An 18787-nucleotide genomic window follows, 5' to 3' on the forward strand; every position below is an offset into this window, starting at 1 on the left:
CAGCTCGTGTGGTCAGCATTAAGCTGGATACAGGCAGTTGGGTTATCACAGCAGAAAGGTTGAACAAATTGTACAGATCAGCATTAGGGATGTGTGTCTCTTTACTGTAATTTTTTCCTACCTCCACACCAAAACTAAAGCCATACCATCTCACAATAATATGAGTCCATACACCCAAGTTGTTGTACTGTGAGGGGATATCAATAATATTGATAAGAGAGTTTTAGAAGAAGACTAAACATACCTCAGGCTCACTTGCTAATACCTTTATAGAAGCTTTAAAAAAAATAAAGGGAAATGAAATAAAAAGCAGGATCAGTATGTCTTTATTAGTGTTCTCTGACACCAGGTTATGTTCATGCAACATGCATATTTTTTCCCCGATTGTCATAGTATGTAAGATGAGATTGTAGCCAATTTACTGGCCCTACCCAAATGTAGAGCCATTTTAATCAACAGGCAAAATAGGTGTTTGTTCTAGACCAGAGGTGCCCAAACCCAGTCCTCAAGAGCTACCAATAGGGTGTGGTTTAAGGATTTCTGTCTGTAGAAACAGGGGGTGACCCATACAAATAGATTAACTCACTTGTACATGATTAATGAAATCCTGATAACACGAACTTTTGGTAGCTCTAGAGGATTGGGATTGGACACCTCTGTTCTAGGTCCTCCAGTATGGGGCCCACCATCAGACCATGGAGGCTCTAAAACAAGTTCCTAACTCAACCCCTTGGTGGCTTAGGAAGGCAAGAGCACCTTGTTTCAAAAAGGAGGATTTCCATTGTCAAATGCATTACTTGATCTAAGTTATGTGTAAAGGAATTCTGCCATATTCTGCTGTCTGGAATGTATGTGTAATTTGCTGCCCCACTCCCTCCAATTGCTCCTGTCACTTGCTACTCAATGCAGGAGAGAGCATGGTGACTAACACTGTGAAGGGATCAGGAAGAAAAGAGGAAGACTACGCCTCTGTCTTCTGTCTCTACTCCTCTCACTCTTTCAGTTACCAAAGAAACAGAGATTGCAGGAAGGAAAGATTGCAGGATATTTATTTCATTCACCCTGACTCCTTCTGTAGTCAATTACTGCAAATTAGCTGCTTACCAGAGTGTTGAAAGATGTATGTTGGGGGCCAGGAGGTGATATGTTGGGGGCCAGGAGGTGAGGTGAGAATAATGTCTTTGCCACTCCTAGAAAGGTGCTAGGAGATAAATTGGTCTCACCTCACCCTATGCTAGCCCTTATATAGCCTAGAAAAAAATCTAAGCCCACCCACCAATATAAGCCAATCCCAAGCGCAAAAATTATCTTTATTCTTAATAGACCTCTAATTTTACCTTTCCAAAGATGATTGGGGGCCACTGGTGTGATCTTTGCAATGGACCCACTTATGTCTTAAAGTGGCCCTACTTGGATGCTATGAATCAATTCATATAAAGTCTTCTTTAAGCACTAACTAGCTGTGTCTCTATTACCCATTTATTAAAGCAAATTTACCCTTTCCAAGTTTATTAATGTTTATTTATAGTTTGTTTTTTTTTGCAATATAGCATATTGCGTATCACTTTACAAAGAGTGTTTAATAATTCATGATAAGATAACCTTGTGTGTGACATGGGAATGTGATAAATATCCTGGGCAACATGGTGGCTTAGTGGTTAGCACTTCTGCCTCACAGCACTGGGGTCATGAGTTTGATTCCTGACCATGGCTTTTTCTGTGAGGAGTTTGTATGTTCTCCCAGTGTTTGCGTGGGTTTCCTCCGGGTGCTCCTGTTTCCTCCCACACGCCAAAAACATACTGGTAGGTTAATTGGCTGCTAACAAATTGACCCTAGTGTGTGTGTGTGTGTGTGTGTGTGTGTGTAAGGTAATTAAGACTGTAAGCCCCAATGAGGCAGGGACTAATGTGAGTGAGTTCTCTGTACAGCGCTGCGGAATTAGTGGCTCTATATAAATAAATGGTAATGATGATAATGATGATAGTAAATTTCCAAAGTCTGCTTTGTGATTCTCCACTCTGACAGGTCAATATGACTTGAATACATTTCAATCTTTTAAAATAATACAATACATGCTACTATAAGCAATAAATTTAACAACAAAAAAGGGTGAAAAAAGACTAACGACCACTTCAGGTATGAGTGTCTCCCTTTTTCTTGCAATTTTATATGCTCACCGTCTGGATTGTAAGCTGTCCCGAGCAGGGCACATACTACCGTGTGCCTCACATCCTTGCCTTCTTTGTCAACCTTATATGGACTTGTCCTGTTTTTTATGTATGAAATGTTTTTATGTATGATTTATTTTTCTCATGTACGATTTATTTTTGTTTGATTTATTATGCCCACTGTCCGGCACATCAGAGTTTTAGTAGTGGTGGTCCTTACTTGAGTAATATTTGATCTAATTCTTCGACCACTCTAGAATGGTAAAAAGAATGGACATTAAGCACATACATAGCTTTCCAGTTAAAGAAATGCTGTTTGTTTAGTCTATGACTAAACTTCATTGACATAAACATATTCAAACTCTTAAAGTTGCTCAGCATATTTAGAATAAAGATCAAAGTCTTACCAGAAAGATAAATTTTCCAAACGTATTACACACTTTGCTCTTTTTTGCTTTCATTTAAAGGGACAGAAAATTGCTATTCATTTTTTTAGCTTCAGACATGTTAGTACTTTTTTTACACCCTATTGCACTTGTAATTGGTGTACAATGTCATGTACAATGCACCCAGGGCCGGATTAAGGGAATGGAGGCCCTGGGCTAAGGGGGCCTCCATTCCCCCGTGAGGGCCCCCCTCCCCCATGATCTCAGCTGCCCACGCCCCTCCCCCCCCCCCCGGCACTTACCTCCTTCTCCGGCGCACTGTACACTCTTTACAGAGGAGATCTCGTGAGAGTGAGACTCACGAGATCTCCTCAGTAAGGAGACTACAGCGCGCCGGAGAAGGGCCGCAGTGAAAGTGCTCAGCAGCACTGATCGCGCCGGGGGCGCCCCCGACCGATCAATACTACTGCTGAGCACTTTCAAGGGCCCCCTGGATGCCATAGGCCCCTGGGCTGTAGCCCAGTTAGCCCTATGGTTAATCCGGCCCTGAATGCACCATCTCATTTAAAGGAATTTTTCACTCTAAAATGTACCTATCAGTCAATTCCCATAGCCTACCGGCAATGAGGGTCTTCAGAGACCAGTGTGTTTACTGTTACATACCCAGATTACATACCAGCAGATTCTGGACCACTTTGTGAGGCTACTGGGCTAGTTGTATGCTTTTTTGCTGCGCCAGCTGAATAGTTTGCCTTCAATCAGCCTTATGTGTCAGTCTGGCTCCCCCATTACCTCTTAAGTGGGTACAGATTCACCTAGGCAATTAATGGGTAAAGTAAATCCCTTTATTGTCAAAAGCACAAAACACAGGATTACAGCAATGTACAGGAACAAATACCAGTGGGTCACTGCACCAAGCCTAGCATATAACCCATTTTAGAAAAAGTTATGACTTATAGTCACTGGTAGTGCTGTCCCAGCTCCTGGGCCATGTTCTTTCACTCTTCTACCGGCAAAATCTTAAGCTAATGATCAGTGTAGCTCCTAAGGTTGCTTCTGGTCAGTTGGGTGTTCTGATAGCTGACAGTAGCTTCTTTAATGGACATGTTAATCTGTGTATCAGTGCACAGAGGGCAAACCCGGCAACTTGAAGAATTCTGACAATTTAACATGGAAGATCTTGACACGCCCATGTCCAATCCATGCAATGCAATAACAATATAGGTGAAAGGGAATGCCAAGCAGGCTTAAACTTTATTTTTTTAATACTTGGCACCCTGCTGTCAAGACCCTGCACACCTCACTCCTTCAGTTGTCCAAATCTACATAGCATGTCAGAAGCTGGGTTGTATAAATTGTGATTTCAGTAAGTGCTTGAACAGAGATTGATAGAAAGTCCTCCATTACACATATCCATATGAGATCAGAATGTCTTATTAAATTGGTTAATTTATTATCTGACATATGAATGAAACAGTAAACAGTGTTTGTTGTCATAATCCACTATTCAAGGGACAAGCTTTTGGTGCCTGCTTCAATGTGAGTAGAGTTTCTCTAATGTGTGCTAGCTACAATGTTTGTTCACTTTTATCAACCATTCTATGCAAAAGAAGGCTAGAGGATACTGACAGCAGTGTTCTTCCTATGGATCATACAGGACTTGGGACTGTTTATAGGTCCCAGGATGAATCCATATTAGCTGTATTTATCTGCTATAACAGCTATGTGAGTTATTATTAAAGTATTAATTTCAGATATTCAACATTAATTGTCAGGAAGTTTTATTTACTTGTTTACTTTATTATTTACTACTTTTAGTAGTGTGTGCCACAATGTGTAATTAAAATTTATGTTTAAACATTAATATATGTGATTAATTTTGTGCACACAACATTTGAAGCAAAAGTCTAACATGTTTACTGTTATTGTTGGAATCAGTGCTTCTACTTGGTGGAGCTAAATTTGTTAACACTGTAGCCTTACCCCCATCTTCAGTGGCTTGTCACTTTTCAGTGTGCTGCACGTCACAGAAAACACAGTAGTGTAACGCTTGTGGCATTACAGTGATAACCCAGGTCAAACAGTGATTTGGAATAAAGTTTCTTTCCTATGCACTTGCTTAGAAGTGCCATATCTAAAATTAACCAGAAGAAACAAAAGCACCAGACATACTGTAGTACTTATAAACTTACATATTTATTCCAAATAGTGATACAACTTGTTGCCACGTACCGAAGATAAATCAAGGAAGAGCTTATCTGAATAATATGTGGAGATTCAGGGTAAGGACATCCTTCCTCTTCAATAGGTAATGTAACATATGAAATGATTGATTCTTCAGAGGATCAGAGTGCCATCCAGCTCCACAGAAAAGGCAAAATATAATACAAAGTACTAAACTCTGAAAACATATAAGACCCATTTTTGATAAAGAAATGCTAGATTTTAAGTTTTAAGATATTTAAATCAAATAAAAGATAAATTAGTACAGTATTGGTACATTCAATTAAAACATCTGCAGTTCCCTTAGTGAAGATGTCCAAGATCAAAGGGAGGGTCCCTGACCTGGAGAGGAACTGAAAAAACACTAAAGGAGAGTGCAGTCTCCAAATGAAGATCCCAGATGCAGACCCTACGCGTTTCGTCCCATGGATTTCCTCAGGGGGTGTGGTTAACAACATAAAATCAAAAATTTAAATAGTCTCTCATAGGATCAGATGGAAGGGATTATCAGACTTCAGAGGACTGCTACATGAATGGCACTTCTGCTCTCAGATAACTCAGTATTTCCACAAGGTACAACAAACAAGGTAACATGATTCCTATTACTAGAAAACATGCATTAGTCTCAAATATTATTACAAAGAATATATAGTTTAAAAATATATATTTATACAAATAAAAATCTCAATGAAAACAAAGATATACAGTGTTAACCCCATACATATATACAAAGACCTTATTAATATTGAATACAAATGTCAACATCTTATCACCATTTTTGTATAGAATACTTCGGAATAGGGCATATGTATGTTTTGATGACCAGTATTATAATGGCTTTGTTTTGGAAAAAGCGCCACTAAACTTACGGATCATCTAAACATGGCGTCATCCTGTATATTTAATAAAATGGCGCTGAGCTTAGAATAGAATGTATGTTACTCTTCTTATTTCCGATAGGATGGTACCATTTGCATGTTAGCCAATAAGATGCATTTGTGTATATGTATCATGATGTATATATTTGTATGATAAGCAATAATAATGGCTCCATAATGGGAACAACATCACTGTGTTCAACATAAATCACTACAAAGATGGTGCAGCCCATTGTCTATCAAGTCATATTTACCTTTGTTTTCAATAGTAAACTGATCAATGTATCTACTATAGCTTAGATCAAGATTTCACAAGTTTATTTTTAAAGTGTATCTATCTCTACCCACCAATCCATATCTATCTATCATCATCATCATCATTTATTTATATAGCGCCACTAATTCCGCAGCGCTGTACAGAGAACCCATTCACATCAGTCCCTGCCCCACTGGAGCTTACAGTCTAAATTCCCTAATATAGACACACACTCACACACACACACTATGTGAGTATATATGTGTATATATATATATATATATATATATATATATATATATATATATATATATATATATGTAATTCTATTATAATTCCCTGTAGCTTTCTCTCTGTCACGCAATGTTTGCTAAACATTTGTGTTATTTTTCTTTAAAGGTGCTAGAGATGACCCTTGTTGCCACAGGCACATTGCTTTTCTGTTTCCCATTGCTACTTTATACTGCTGGAATTCATCCAAGACAAATCTTATAGTCACTTACCATAAACAATCATCTCTATGCACGAAATGTAAAACATTTTCCATTGACTTAGGTTCAGCAAAGTCACTCCACTTCCACAAGCCAGACATAAACTCAAGAAACCTTGTGTGGCTCCGGCCTTATTGTGAATAGCATTCATACTGGTATTCAGACAGTTTGGTAGGGTATTATTTTACTTAATAGGAGATATATCACAGTTCAGTCTGTACAGAATTGTAAATGAGGTGGGCATATTGCTCCATTTTTTGGACACATAGAAATTGGTCAGATAAGTAATTGTATGCCTAGCTAACTACTGCGTAACACATTTATGTAGGAAGAGAAATAAGATGTTATGTGCAAAATAGCTTGTATCCATTTATTGTACTAAAGATCTATGTACACCACTGGTTCTCCAGTCCAGTGCTCAGGGACCCCTAACAGTGCAGGTTTTCCCATAACTCTTTGCTGGAGCACAGGTGTATTCATTACTTACTGACACATTTTGAAAGATCCACAGCTGGTACTAATTATTTCACTTGTGACCTGGAAAAACTGCACTGTTCCTGGAGGACTGGAGTTGGGAAACACTGATGTAAACCATAGACCCAGCGCTCACCTGCATAGAGAGGCTGGGTCTCGGGAGTTGAGTGACAGGCGAGGAGCCACCAGCATAGAGGCTACCATGGGTACTGAAAACTACACCTCCCATGTCTGAGGAGTAAGAGAGGAGGAAGTAGGTCAGAGCCCATTAAATGGGGAAAGATTGATGCCAAACTGGTCCAGAAGGAGTCCAGTACCAGCCCAGATGGAGTCTGGAACTGTTCCATTTATTCGCAGAATATCCTTTTCCATTTCAATTGTTCCAGTTTCTTGCTATTGATATTACTATTGTATCACAGCCTATAGAAGAGAGTCATTGTAGAACTATCTAGGCCTTTGATCCATGTTTCAATAGCCCTCCAGATTACTAGAACTGGTCAGTGTCCATGACAAGTGTGTATAACCCGCTACATACTGCACAGCACCACACACAGGACTAAGCACCAGAACTCTTGGCCATCTAAGCTAGAGGTTTGGCCTTGCAGTGCTATACACTGCTGTGGCTACTACTCCCCTCATTTATTGCACTTATTTGTTTTTTATTCTTATTCAGGGAGTAACTACCCTCATTATTGTGTACCTATCAAATATTACATATGTTGTCTTCATCCGCATAAGTACTACTGTTGGGATTGCAAACCCCATAATATTTATGGTATATAATATTTATTTTGTCTTCAGGGTTCTTCATTGGCTTAATTATTTATATGTTGCTACCATATTTTGTTATAATTCAGAGGGAGTTTATGCTGAGTTTATATTCTTGGTTCTAGTTTTCCATTCGGTCATCCATGTTTTCTTAATGAGACACGGATATAAATCAGGGTGTGTGCCCATAGGTTTGATTGAGGGTGCTGCACAATATAAAAGTTTACTCTCAAACTAGTGATTTTAGCAAACATTGTGTTGCTTAACATGGTACTGCTATACTTTCTAGACAGCTAGAATAACTATGACAGTCCTTAGTGAATAGTGTTACTAAGAGTACTGCAATATCTGAATCTGCCATTTCACCAATGCTATTACTGCTTGTCATTGCTATATGTTGTCATCATTGATTGTCATTATTTAGTGCCATTGTTCAGTTAATCCTTGTCATTATTATTGTGTCATTGTCATTTATATTTCATGGTTAAGTTGATCTCAACTTCTTTAACTATACCAGAGACTATTTTTTTTTTACCCTTTATTTATTGGCTTTTTTATGGGCTATTTTATAAATGTGCCAAGTGGCTTTTATCTCTTTCCTGTTGTGTGTTTGTTGGGTTGGGTACGTGTTAACGGGGACTAGAACCCCAACACGCTTCAGACCTACACCAAAATTCCAATTGCAGCAAAAAACTAATCCAATATAAAGAGACTTACCTGAAAACCGAAGATCCCGCTTTCAGACGGCAGCGCATGCAGACAGGCAGTCATTCCGATGAGGCAGCTGTCCGGCACTTCACTTTATGTCAGTGCGCCGTACATTAATGTTAATTTAAAGCGGCAATGTCTGGACCCCACAGGCTAAGGGTTTAAACAGTTAGCCTGTGGGGTCCAGACATTGCCACTTTATATTAACACTAATGTACTGCGCACTGACGTGAAAGTGAAGTGACGGACATCTGCCTCATCGGAATGACTGGCTGTCTGCATGCGCTTCCGTCGGATCTTCGTTTTTCAGGTAATTCTCTTTATATTGGATTAATTTTTGCTGCAATCGGAATTTCGGTGTAGGTGTGAAGCCTGTCGGGGTTCTTGCCACTGTTAAGACGATTACCAACATGTTTGTTATCGTCAGTCATTTATAAGGAGTCAGGCAGGGATTACCCGAGAGAACCGGTGGTAGACCTTGCCAGGATCAGCAAACCTGAACAGACAACACTACTCAGTTTGAGGCACTGCATTTGAGAAATTGAAAAATTGGTGAGATTTCCCTAACTGATTTACCACCCCTTCAGGTACGGTAAGGTACTCAGTAGAGCAGGGATACATGTATAGAAAAATGAAGAGAAGATGATCTCAAACATAAGAAGCAAGTCATTTTTCATTTAGAAAAAATATGATAAAGCAAGTTTCTATTTCTACAGTTTTGACTGTATTTGTCTTTGTGTACTCAATGGTACTCTTTACATTTATCACTGACCTACTAAAATAAAATTTACAAGTAGTATGCTTTTTCATTGAGAGCAAAGTAGCTTGTTCACAACTCTCTGTTTTTATAAGGCCTGGGTCATTAAAGAGAGCAAAGCATAAAAAAGCAGTAACTGGAGGGATAGGTAAATGTAAAATGTGGAGACAGATTTATAATTGAGATAGGACATGTCCTAGATCAGTATTGGTTAATCTGTCACACTCCAGGTGTTGTGGAACTACAAGTCCCAGCATACCTTCTAGCATTAAGCTGCTATATATGGGCAAAGCATGCTGGGACTTGTAGTTTCACAACACCTGGAGTGTCACAGGTTAGTCAACACTGTCCTAGATCAACTTTAAATGTCAGTGTAAAAATAAAGCTATCAAGTATTTGTGTGCTACATGAAAAAACAGCCAGCATTTAACTTATGTGCAAAATAATAAACTAATTTGTCGCCCTCGCATTGTAACATGCTTTGTCCCAGAGAACATTTACTCTTTTTTTTGCCTTACTTTCCTTAATGACTCAGGCCCTTAGTGCTTTTCAGCTGCTAAATCATACTTGAAAGTGTATTATAATGGGATGAATAGCTTCTTATTAGAGATGCTCGGGCTCGGTTTTCAGAAAGACAAGCCCACCCAAACATCGCAGGCTCGGTACTTTTGCAAGCCCTCGGAACTGAAAATAAGGGCAAAACATCATTGTTGCATCGTCGGATCTTGTGAGTTTTGGATTCTATAAATACCACCCTCAACGGAGATCCGTTGCCATTTCACAGAGAGACACAGTAGGGGTAGCAGGGTTCTTGGCTCCAGTGCACTTTGGCACCATGATTAATGAAAGAGAAAGAGGAAGGCTGGCAGTGTTCTTAAAAGTCTGCAGTGACATTCTACTGTGCCATAGCTCACCCAGAAACAACAGAGGTGGCAGTGTTCAGTGCTGAAAGAGAAATATAGGGCTGGCAGTGTTCTTAAAAGTCTCCAGTCACATTCTACTGTGCCATAGATCACCCAGAAAAGGAGAGGTGCCAGTGTTCAGTGCTGAAAGAGAAATAATAGGGCTGGCAGTGTTATTAAAAGCGTACAGTGATATTGTACTGTGCCATAGGTCACACAGAAACAGGAGAGGTGGCAGTGTTCTTGCCAGTCTACAGTGTATGTGTCATTGCTCACTGTCAGTGCTGAAACAGAAATAATAGGGCTGGCAGTGTTCTTAAAAGTCTCCAGTGACATTGTACTGTGCCATAGGGCACACAGAAACAGGAGAGGTGGCAGTGTTCTTGCCAGTCTAAGAGAAATAATAGGCCTGGCAGTGTGCTTAAAAGTCTGCAGCCTACAGTGTATGTGCCATTTCTCATTGTCAGTGCTGAAAGAGAAATAATAGGGCTGGCAGTGTTATTAAAAGCCTCCAATCACATTCTACTGTGCCATAGCCAGCCCAGAAATAGGATAGGTGGCAGTGTTTAAAGCTGAAAGAGAAATAATAGGGCTGGCAGTGTTCTTAAAAGTCTCCAGTCACATTCTACTGTGCCACAGCTTGCCCAGAAACAGGAGATGTGGCAGTGTTCAGTATTCAAACAGAAATAATAGGGCTGGCAGTGTTCTTAAAAGTTTCCAGTCACATTGCTGTGTGCCATCGATATGGATTCACATCAGTCCACAGAAGACATGGGGCACCAAGCAGCTGCTGGCACCAGTCATAATGACTGGCTGATCTACGTCATCTGCTAAAGCCTATGTTAAAATGCATAGTGTTTTCAAGTCAGGGAAACAAAAATGTGTTTTTTTCTTGGTAAAGAAAAAAACACCTGTAATCAAGTCAAAATTAACTGCAGAAAAACATAAAATTGCCAACATGACATTCTACACACGCAGGAATCAGGCCTTCGCCTTTCTGTATGAGTGCTAGTTATGCAACTGTCAGTGAGGCATCTCCTTGTAAGGTCAGTTATGGTAATGCAAGACCTTGTCATTCAGACTCAAAAAGTGGTGCCAACATACTTTTAAGTGTAAAAGTCGAGCTGGAAAAAAAGTGAAAAGCAGAAGAAACTGTATGTTCAGATTCAGAAATGACACAAATCCTGAGGAGAGTCTATCCACAAGTGCTATGTGTAAGCCTGACCTTTCTGATACTGTACTCATAAACAAGATCTGATATGCTCATGTCAGAGTGATCACAGACAATTTTTGGACACCTGGCGAATTTACCCTTCTGAAGTTTGTTTTCAATCATCCTATCAATTGCTTCTCTCTCGTACGTGTGATCACATACTTTGTTTTTCACTGGGCTCATCACTTCCAAGTGTGTTATAGGACAAGTGAAATTCGCAGTGCCCTGGGTGACTGTGATCTCATCTTCATCTTCCAAAGTTTCGTCTGCAGGGACCGATGACAGACACATTTGTTTTCTCAGGTCTCTTAGCTGTTCTCTCTAAATTGGACATATTTATCGTCCTGCCTCAGGGCCTCCTCTGTATTATTCTTCTGAAGCGCAATGTATCTCTCGTGTACAAGCTGTCTTAAATCCAGGATCTCATCCGGTGGATCATGTTTTAACTTAAGTACGTTCTCCTGAACTGCATCTATATAATGGTTTAAATCTCTGTTCAATGCACCATATTCCAAAATGACAGATTCCATGCTGCCCACATGTTCCAGGTCATAGTCTGGCTGAGGCAGATCTAATGCCACTCCAGCTGTAATATCCATTCCTGTGTCTACATAAGTTTGGTTCTTCAGAGATAAGTGGGAGGTGCCCACAGAGGATAAGGAGATTGAAGATGCAACACGAGCAGACATGGTTTAATAATGTAGAGTTAATTGACAGCACTGTTGGGCTTAAGGAGGCAGCTTTAGCTATTGGTAGCTTGTTTTGTGGGTGCCCAAACAATCCAAGCACTTCAGCCACACCCAAATGTGCCTTAAATAGGCTTGATGGACAGCTGCTATGACAATAAGGCAATATTTTGAAACAAAACCAGAGAAAAAACAAGCCAGCGCTCGGTATATCCCATATTATATATGGTACCAACTGCGTGGCAATAAGCCCGTGCTTGGTATATCCCATATTGTATATGGTACCAGCTGTGTGGCAATATAAATGCCCATATACGTATACAAAACAAAAAATGGAGATAAACAAGGGGGACAAGTAGTGGACCCATGGCGTCCTTGGACCTCACAGCATTGGCCTGCACAGATGAGCAACTAGTACTGGGTGTGACACGTATAGACACCAATGAAAGTCCTCCTCAAGTCACACAACGATCACTATCGGGTAAATATCATCATACCCTAATACTTGCATTAACTATTCCAAAAAATTTTACTGCTGTGAAGAAATAAATGTAGCTACACAAGTAAACACTTGTTAAAACATAGTCTTTGATGTCATCAAGTGATTATACGTTGCCAAGTCATGATTTTAAAATTATTACAAATACAATTGCATAGAAGCGTCATAATTTTATCAACACAACATACAGTCATGTAGTTATTATGCATTATCCATAAAACACTATCAAGCTTACTATACTACTATACTACTCAACTTACACTATATATTATCAGTGATTATTCCTTGGAGAATACCAAATTAAAGAACTTCCTCCATATAGTTGCCATAAAGACTGTGTTTGCCAAAACAGTAGTTTGCACTTTACCAATCTTGTCTATTAATTTTTTTTGTGTGGTTTGAAAATGACCCTACATGTACACACAAGTCACAAATTGTATGCATTTGACATGTTAAAATAGTAATGTGTGTAAAGAAGTTTAATAGTAAACAAATAAACACATGTGATGTAAATACTAAAAAAAAGTTGAATCTTTATTTTATGACCAATATAAAAGAAAGAAATGCCAAAATATAAACGGAGAGGTTCCCTGGGTTGGCAATTGATAAAATAATAATAATAATAATAATAATAATAATAATACTTTGCTTTTTTTGCTTGTTGTTACTGAAACACATGTGTAAAAGTTTTACCTACCTCTTTAAGAATGGCTACAAGTGTCTTAATTAGAAAATAAAATGATACAATAGATTATGTTCTTCCATATTGTTGTTTGATGACTGTTGTCAGTTATGCAGGTGAATTGGCAATCATGCCATTAGATTGTGAGATGCAATGCCATGTTTGGTCATCACTATCTTCCATAAGTCGCACCTGCCCTGGAGTGGGTGCAAAGCATACATCTGAAAACAAACGTAGTTATGACAAAACCAGGATTGGAATAACCTCCGTTTCTGGGCATGTGCGGTACAGAATCACGCAAGATATAAAAATGGACGTACGTCCACACATGAATTAAGCCCATAATGGCTTAATTGCCTATATATCAAATAGAAATGGTCCAATTTAATTCTAAAGGCCATATTAAAGTCATTTAGCCTGCACATACGATTACCGAGACAATGTACCAGTTAAAAACATGTACAGATTACTCTAGGGTAGGTTATAGGGATGGTCCAAAGTGTTGCACCTACAGGTCAAAGCTCAAAAAGGCAAAATCATGCACTTGGGTCTAAAAAAACAAAGGATAATAAAGTAGTAATTGCACAGAAATAACAACTACTTAGGAGGAAAGGGATCTAGGCGTTAATATCTCAGGTAACGTAAAGGTAAGCAGACATGGTAGGAAAGTAATGGGGAATGTTAGTTTGCATAGGAAGAGAAATGAGTGGCAGAAAGACAGAGGTGGTGATGCTTGTATGAAGCTAATTAGGGAGATCACCTAAATTATTGATTGCATAATGAAGGATTACTATAATGGTGTCTGTCCTATCACAAATCTTACTAGGAATGGCTATAGGAACTGGATATGTATAGCAAGGAGATGTGGGATATCATCATCATCACCATTTATTTATATAGCGCCACTGATTCCGCAGCGCTGTACAGAGAACTCATTCACATCAGCCCCTGCCCCATTGGAGCTTACAGTCTAAATTCCCTAACATGCACACACACAGACAGACAGACTAGGGTCAATTTTGATAGTTGCCAATTAACCTACTAGTATGTTTTTGGAGTGTGGAAAGAAACCGGAGCACCCGGAGGAAACCCACGCAAATACGGAGAGAACATACAAACTCCACACAGATAAGGCCATGGTCGGGAATTGAACTCATGACCCCAGCGCTGTGAGGCAGAAGTGCTAACCACTAGGCCACCGTGACTGAAGCTTTCTAATATATTAAGGGTTGTAACAAGATACAGGAGGAACAAGACTATTAGAAAAAGAGGACATGCAGTAAAGCTTAAATTAAGTTGGATTTGAGGAACAATTTGTGTAATAGGTGGAAGAGGATACTGCATGGCACAGATATTAGGTTATCCTAAATCCGATAAACATCTAAGGATTAAACAACATCTGAGTTTAAAATGGGAAGACTAGATGGACAGTGATGATTTATATGCCATCAAATTCTATAGTTCTGCCACCAGTGATGAACATAAATATTTCACTATCGTTTAAATTAGATAAAGTAAATAAATTCTAGATTTTTTAAAAATGTATTTACTTTTGAGGTTTCATTTTTCTGAAAGGAAATATCAGAGCCAGTCTGTCTATACAGAACAAATACACAGCTTTGCAAAGTCATTGCAAAGGACACACCTGTCTTCTCATATTTTCCATTTGTGGGATCTGTTTCCATAAATACATTACATTATTTGTCTTAACCAGAAAATCTGCTCCAAATTATTAACATTATTACAGTATATTAGTACGAAGCAACCAATATCTATAGATGAGCAAGACAATTGTACAAAGGTTGAATTTTAGCCGTTTCAAGCTGCTGAATAAGAGACAAGAAAAATTCTAGGGAACAATTCTGACATGAGCAATAGCCAATTAAAATATATTATTCATCACATGGTCTCAGGTTTCAGTACTTCCTCAATCCACTATGTGTCATTTGCCATTCTAGTGTGCAATAGATTCAAGGAAACATTGTGTTGCTGCTTCAGTTACCATTGAACTTGGCCACTTAAAACTTAGGGCAAATAAAATATATAATTAAATCAAAAGGCTTAAATGATAAGAAGCAAGGTGTGTGTTGGAAAATAGGGACGAGGGGAGGGATCTACTTGCAGGCACTCCTACAGAAATCAAACGAGTGATAGTGAATGGTATGACGTCAGCTGCCTGTCACTCCGCACCATAATCTTCATTTTTTTTTCTTTTGTTAACTAAAGAAATTATCAACCGTGTAATGATAAATTAAAAGAGCAAAATAATAAACAAATCATTGAACGTTAGAAACATCAAAGAAAAGAGAAAAAAGTTAGAGGGTAAGGTCAAAAGATATACAAGAAAAAAATAAATATAGAAAGCATAGAGAGAAGGAAAGGGAATTTTGTAATATCATGACGTGCTGATGTGTGAGGAGAACACCAGGACAGACGGAGGATTGCTTACCTGGTCGACGTTGAACAGGCAAGTCTCTGGTGCTCATGTCTTCTTCTGGCCTTTGTCCAAGCGAGTCTAATGAGACTCGCTTCGACCAGTCATGGGTGGTTGTGGAAAGCCTTTTGAACTGCGGCACCGTGATGCCAATCCAAGCTCATTGCGTCATGGCCCTGCCCCCTTGCAATGGCTAACATAGCCCTTGCGAGTGCCGGTAGTGCAGTTCGTCAGTGGTGACAGAAGAAAAAAACCTGTGAGATCAAGGGAAAAGATACCAGAGAGGAAGAAAGAAGAGAGAACGGTGTAGACAACAAAGAAGACGGTGCAATCAAGAGCAGAAGAAGGGAGGCATTCCTCCCTGTTGCTGACGAATGTTGACAGAGACAGGTAAGGCCTTTGGGTAATCCTCGCTCAGGCCTGTGCCTGCACTCTAAGAAATTTCTGTTCATGGGCCTTGTGCCCCAAAAATATGTATAAAAAGGAATAGTGTATTGAAGGGCCCTTTGTCATTTATTTGGGGCATAGTTTAATTCAGACTTATAAGCCTGTGGGCACATTTATGAGACATAGCCTGTGACCAATGTTAATTCAGGCACTAGTCCCTAGCAGGAGACAGGCCTAGTATTTGTGAGACCATGCTCGGTCTGATCTCATTTGCCCGCTCAATCCCTGGTGGCCATTTTGTAGAGGTCTGTTATAGACCTGTGAGTATACCTTTATTGTGTCCCTGCCCGCAATCTTCAGGCCCCCATTAAACATAGGCTATTGACATCTGGTATTGTAACGCATTGTCTGTTGTTCTATGGATTGGCTGATTGGAACTGTGGGGATGGTAGTAAAGGTAGTACACTACACCCAGTGTTAGTAGTTAAAATTGTGCAGCATAACCAGTCACATAGAATGTTGTTAGGACAAGGACGCTGTTGTTTTATTGTTGTTGTAAGTTAGCTTTAGAGTGGGTGGTACATACTAGCATAGTAGACAACTCTGTGGGAGAGATGTTGCTTGTTGCCCTTTTCCTAGAATCCATTCCTGGGAGTCACAGACTACCATTAAGAAGAGTCAGTGCTACACTATGAGTATCCCTATTTAGTTGTGTCTTTCTCTTGGTGGGGCCCTCACCATTAAATCGGTGAGTAACATATCCGGACACAATATTTTCCTGTCGCAAATATCTGCAGCCCCACACACAGCCCAGACCATAATGGAGGTGTGGGCAATAGGAGTAATGTGCAGGTCTCTACTTCTGCCCATTGCCTTGAACACCCTTCCTTTTACTCTGTATTCTTACTCCACAGTAACTATTGATGTCTCCTCCCTAGACCTGACCGGAGTGGTGGGAGTAGAAGTTGCTGCTGCTGCTGAAGGAGCAGTGTGATTGACAGGTGGACTATTCACGAGAAGGTAGGCCCTTTACAGCAGCTCAAGACAAATAGTGCTGACCCTGTCATGGTTCCTCCTTACTCACAGAGTGCTGCAAAGCACTCTTTTACTGCTAAGCCATATCCTGTTTTCATTTCAGTGCTAACAGAGCAAAGTGGGTTTTGATGGGAAAGAAACACTGCTAAGGGTAGAACTTTAAATAGGGCATTGGAGGTGGATGCGATGGGTGAGAATTGTGTCCTTATGAATCGGAGAGATACCCCTGTGATTCCTGTATAATAGATAAGGATCTGTATGAATCCTGTTCTTTATACCCATAAAAATAAAGTTAAAACAATAAATACACAGATGTGATATAAAAATGTATTCTATCCAGTCTACACACTCTCCACCTACCCTCATTCGAAGAAAATCTTTGTGTTTCCATTCTGTTTTTGCCTTTACATTGTTCAAACACCAACTGTACTTTACTCTAACACAACAATGCCTTCATCCTCAGTTTTTAATGCCTTTGTGGGGAGCCATCCACCAAATAGTGGTAAGTCTATGACACTGCCAGTTTAAATGTTTTAAAGCCAGATGTCATTAGTGTGCATCCCTATTTATAATCACAGCTAAATGCAAGTACAAATAAAGTGTCCAATTTAGAGCCAGGAGCAAATCCAGCTAAATGGTGCAAGTTTGCACCTGGGCAAACTATGTTGCAATGTAAGTTGTGCAAATGCAATTTTTCTTCTCCATCCATCTATACATTAATGCTGACTCTTTTGCATGTATTATTCAAGTACTGGTCAACCTTACTTTAGCACTGATTTTTAGAGTTGAACTAGGGCAAGCACTCCTTTTAACATTACATCTGTTCATCCATTTTAAATTTGCAACTCTTGCAGTGCAACACGGTTTTGCCAAGGTGCAAAATTGTTCTTCCCCGCTAGCGTTACTCTTAACTCTTAATGAGGCCCTGTATAACTTTGCTGATCCCTACATAGAAACGGATAGCCTCCCTGCCCCCTTTGAACATGAAATTAGCGTTTTGGTGGAAAATGATGTTAAGCCACTTAATTTGTGCACTACATTTGGATACCATAATCTGTATTGATTGAATAAGCCATCTATACATTAATATAGTGAGATACTGTATTCCTGAGTCCCAAAAGAAGCAGATTATAAGTACAAACTGGTAAAGTAGAGGAATATTTAGAGACACCCCATACATGGATGAATTGAAAAACTGAGAGTCTCTTATATCGGTTCAAACATTTACACCAATATCTACTTATACTCAAAACCAGCAGGGATTCAATGGAATGACCAAACTGTTTGAACATTTGATGGGGAAAGGAGTGAAAATCTCCTTTATAATTACTAATGAAAGAGATGCGAGGATGGAATTCTTAAAAATATTGCTGTCACAGAGATTGTTATATATGCAGAGGCAATAAGCCTAATGTGCGTTTGTAAATACTGGAGGTAATCAGAGCCTTGATTAATGACTGGACAAACTAGAGAGATCTCAAGGCCAATCAAATGAAAGATTGGATGATCTAAAAGAGCATTCCACAATGTTCCTCATTCTATTTGAATAATTATAGATAAAAGGGGACTGGGGAATTTAAATAAATGTTATGAGGAGGGCCAGTATAAACTAATGCAATTTGGAGGGGCAATATAAGCTGTGTTATGGATTCTTATTGCAGCAGATTGAATTCAAGGAAGCTCTAGAAGGCATCTGGTAAAGGGGCTGACAGATCCCAGTGAATAAAGGACCACAGCACAATTTTTGTTTGAAAGTTTAATTGAATAAGGAGAACTATAACCCCAGGTATAGGCAATTGGAGCTATCCATCCTAGAAGAAATGAGTGGTCTGAGATTTC

The 18787-nt window shown here is 39.4% G+C and overlaps 1 protein-coding gene across 1 annotated transcript in view; it reads right to left on the minus strand.

Moving 5' to 3' along the window:
* The window catches only part of LOC142104106 (mucin-5AC-like), a 51869-nt gene extending 36291 nt beyond the window's left edge, over window positions 1-15578 (minus strand). Inside the window, exon 1 of the mRNA XM_075188595.1 lies at window positions 15542-15578. Within this exon, the coding sequence (XP_075044696.1) occupies window positions 15542-15578 (37 nt within the window). The remainder of the gene's footprint in view (window positions 1-15541) is intronic.
* Between the last annotated feature and the right edge of the window lie 3209 nt (window positions 15579-18787).

Source organism: Mixophyes fleayi, chromosome 10 (genome assembly GCF_038048845.1).
Source record: "Mixophyes fleayi isolate aMixFle1 chromosome 10, aMixFle1.hap1, whole genome shotgun sequence".
Classification (NCBI taxonomy): domain Eukaryota; kingdom Metazoa; phylum Chordata; class Amphibia; order Anura; family Limnodynastidae; genus Mixophyes; species Mixophyes fleayi.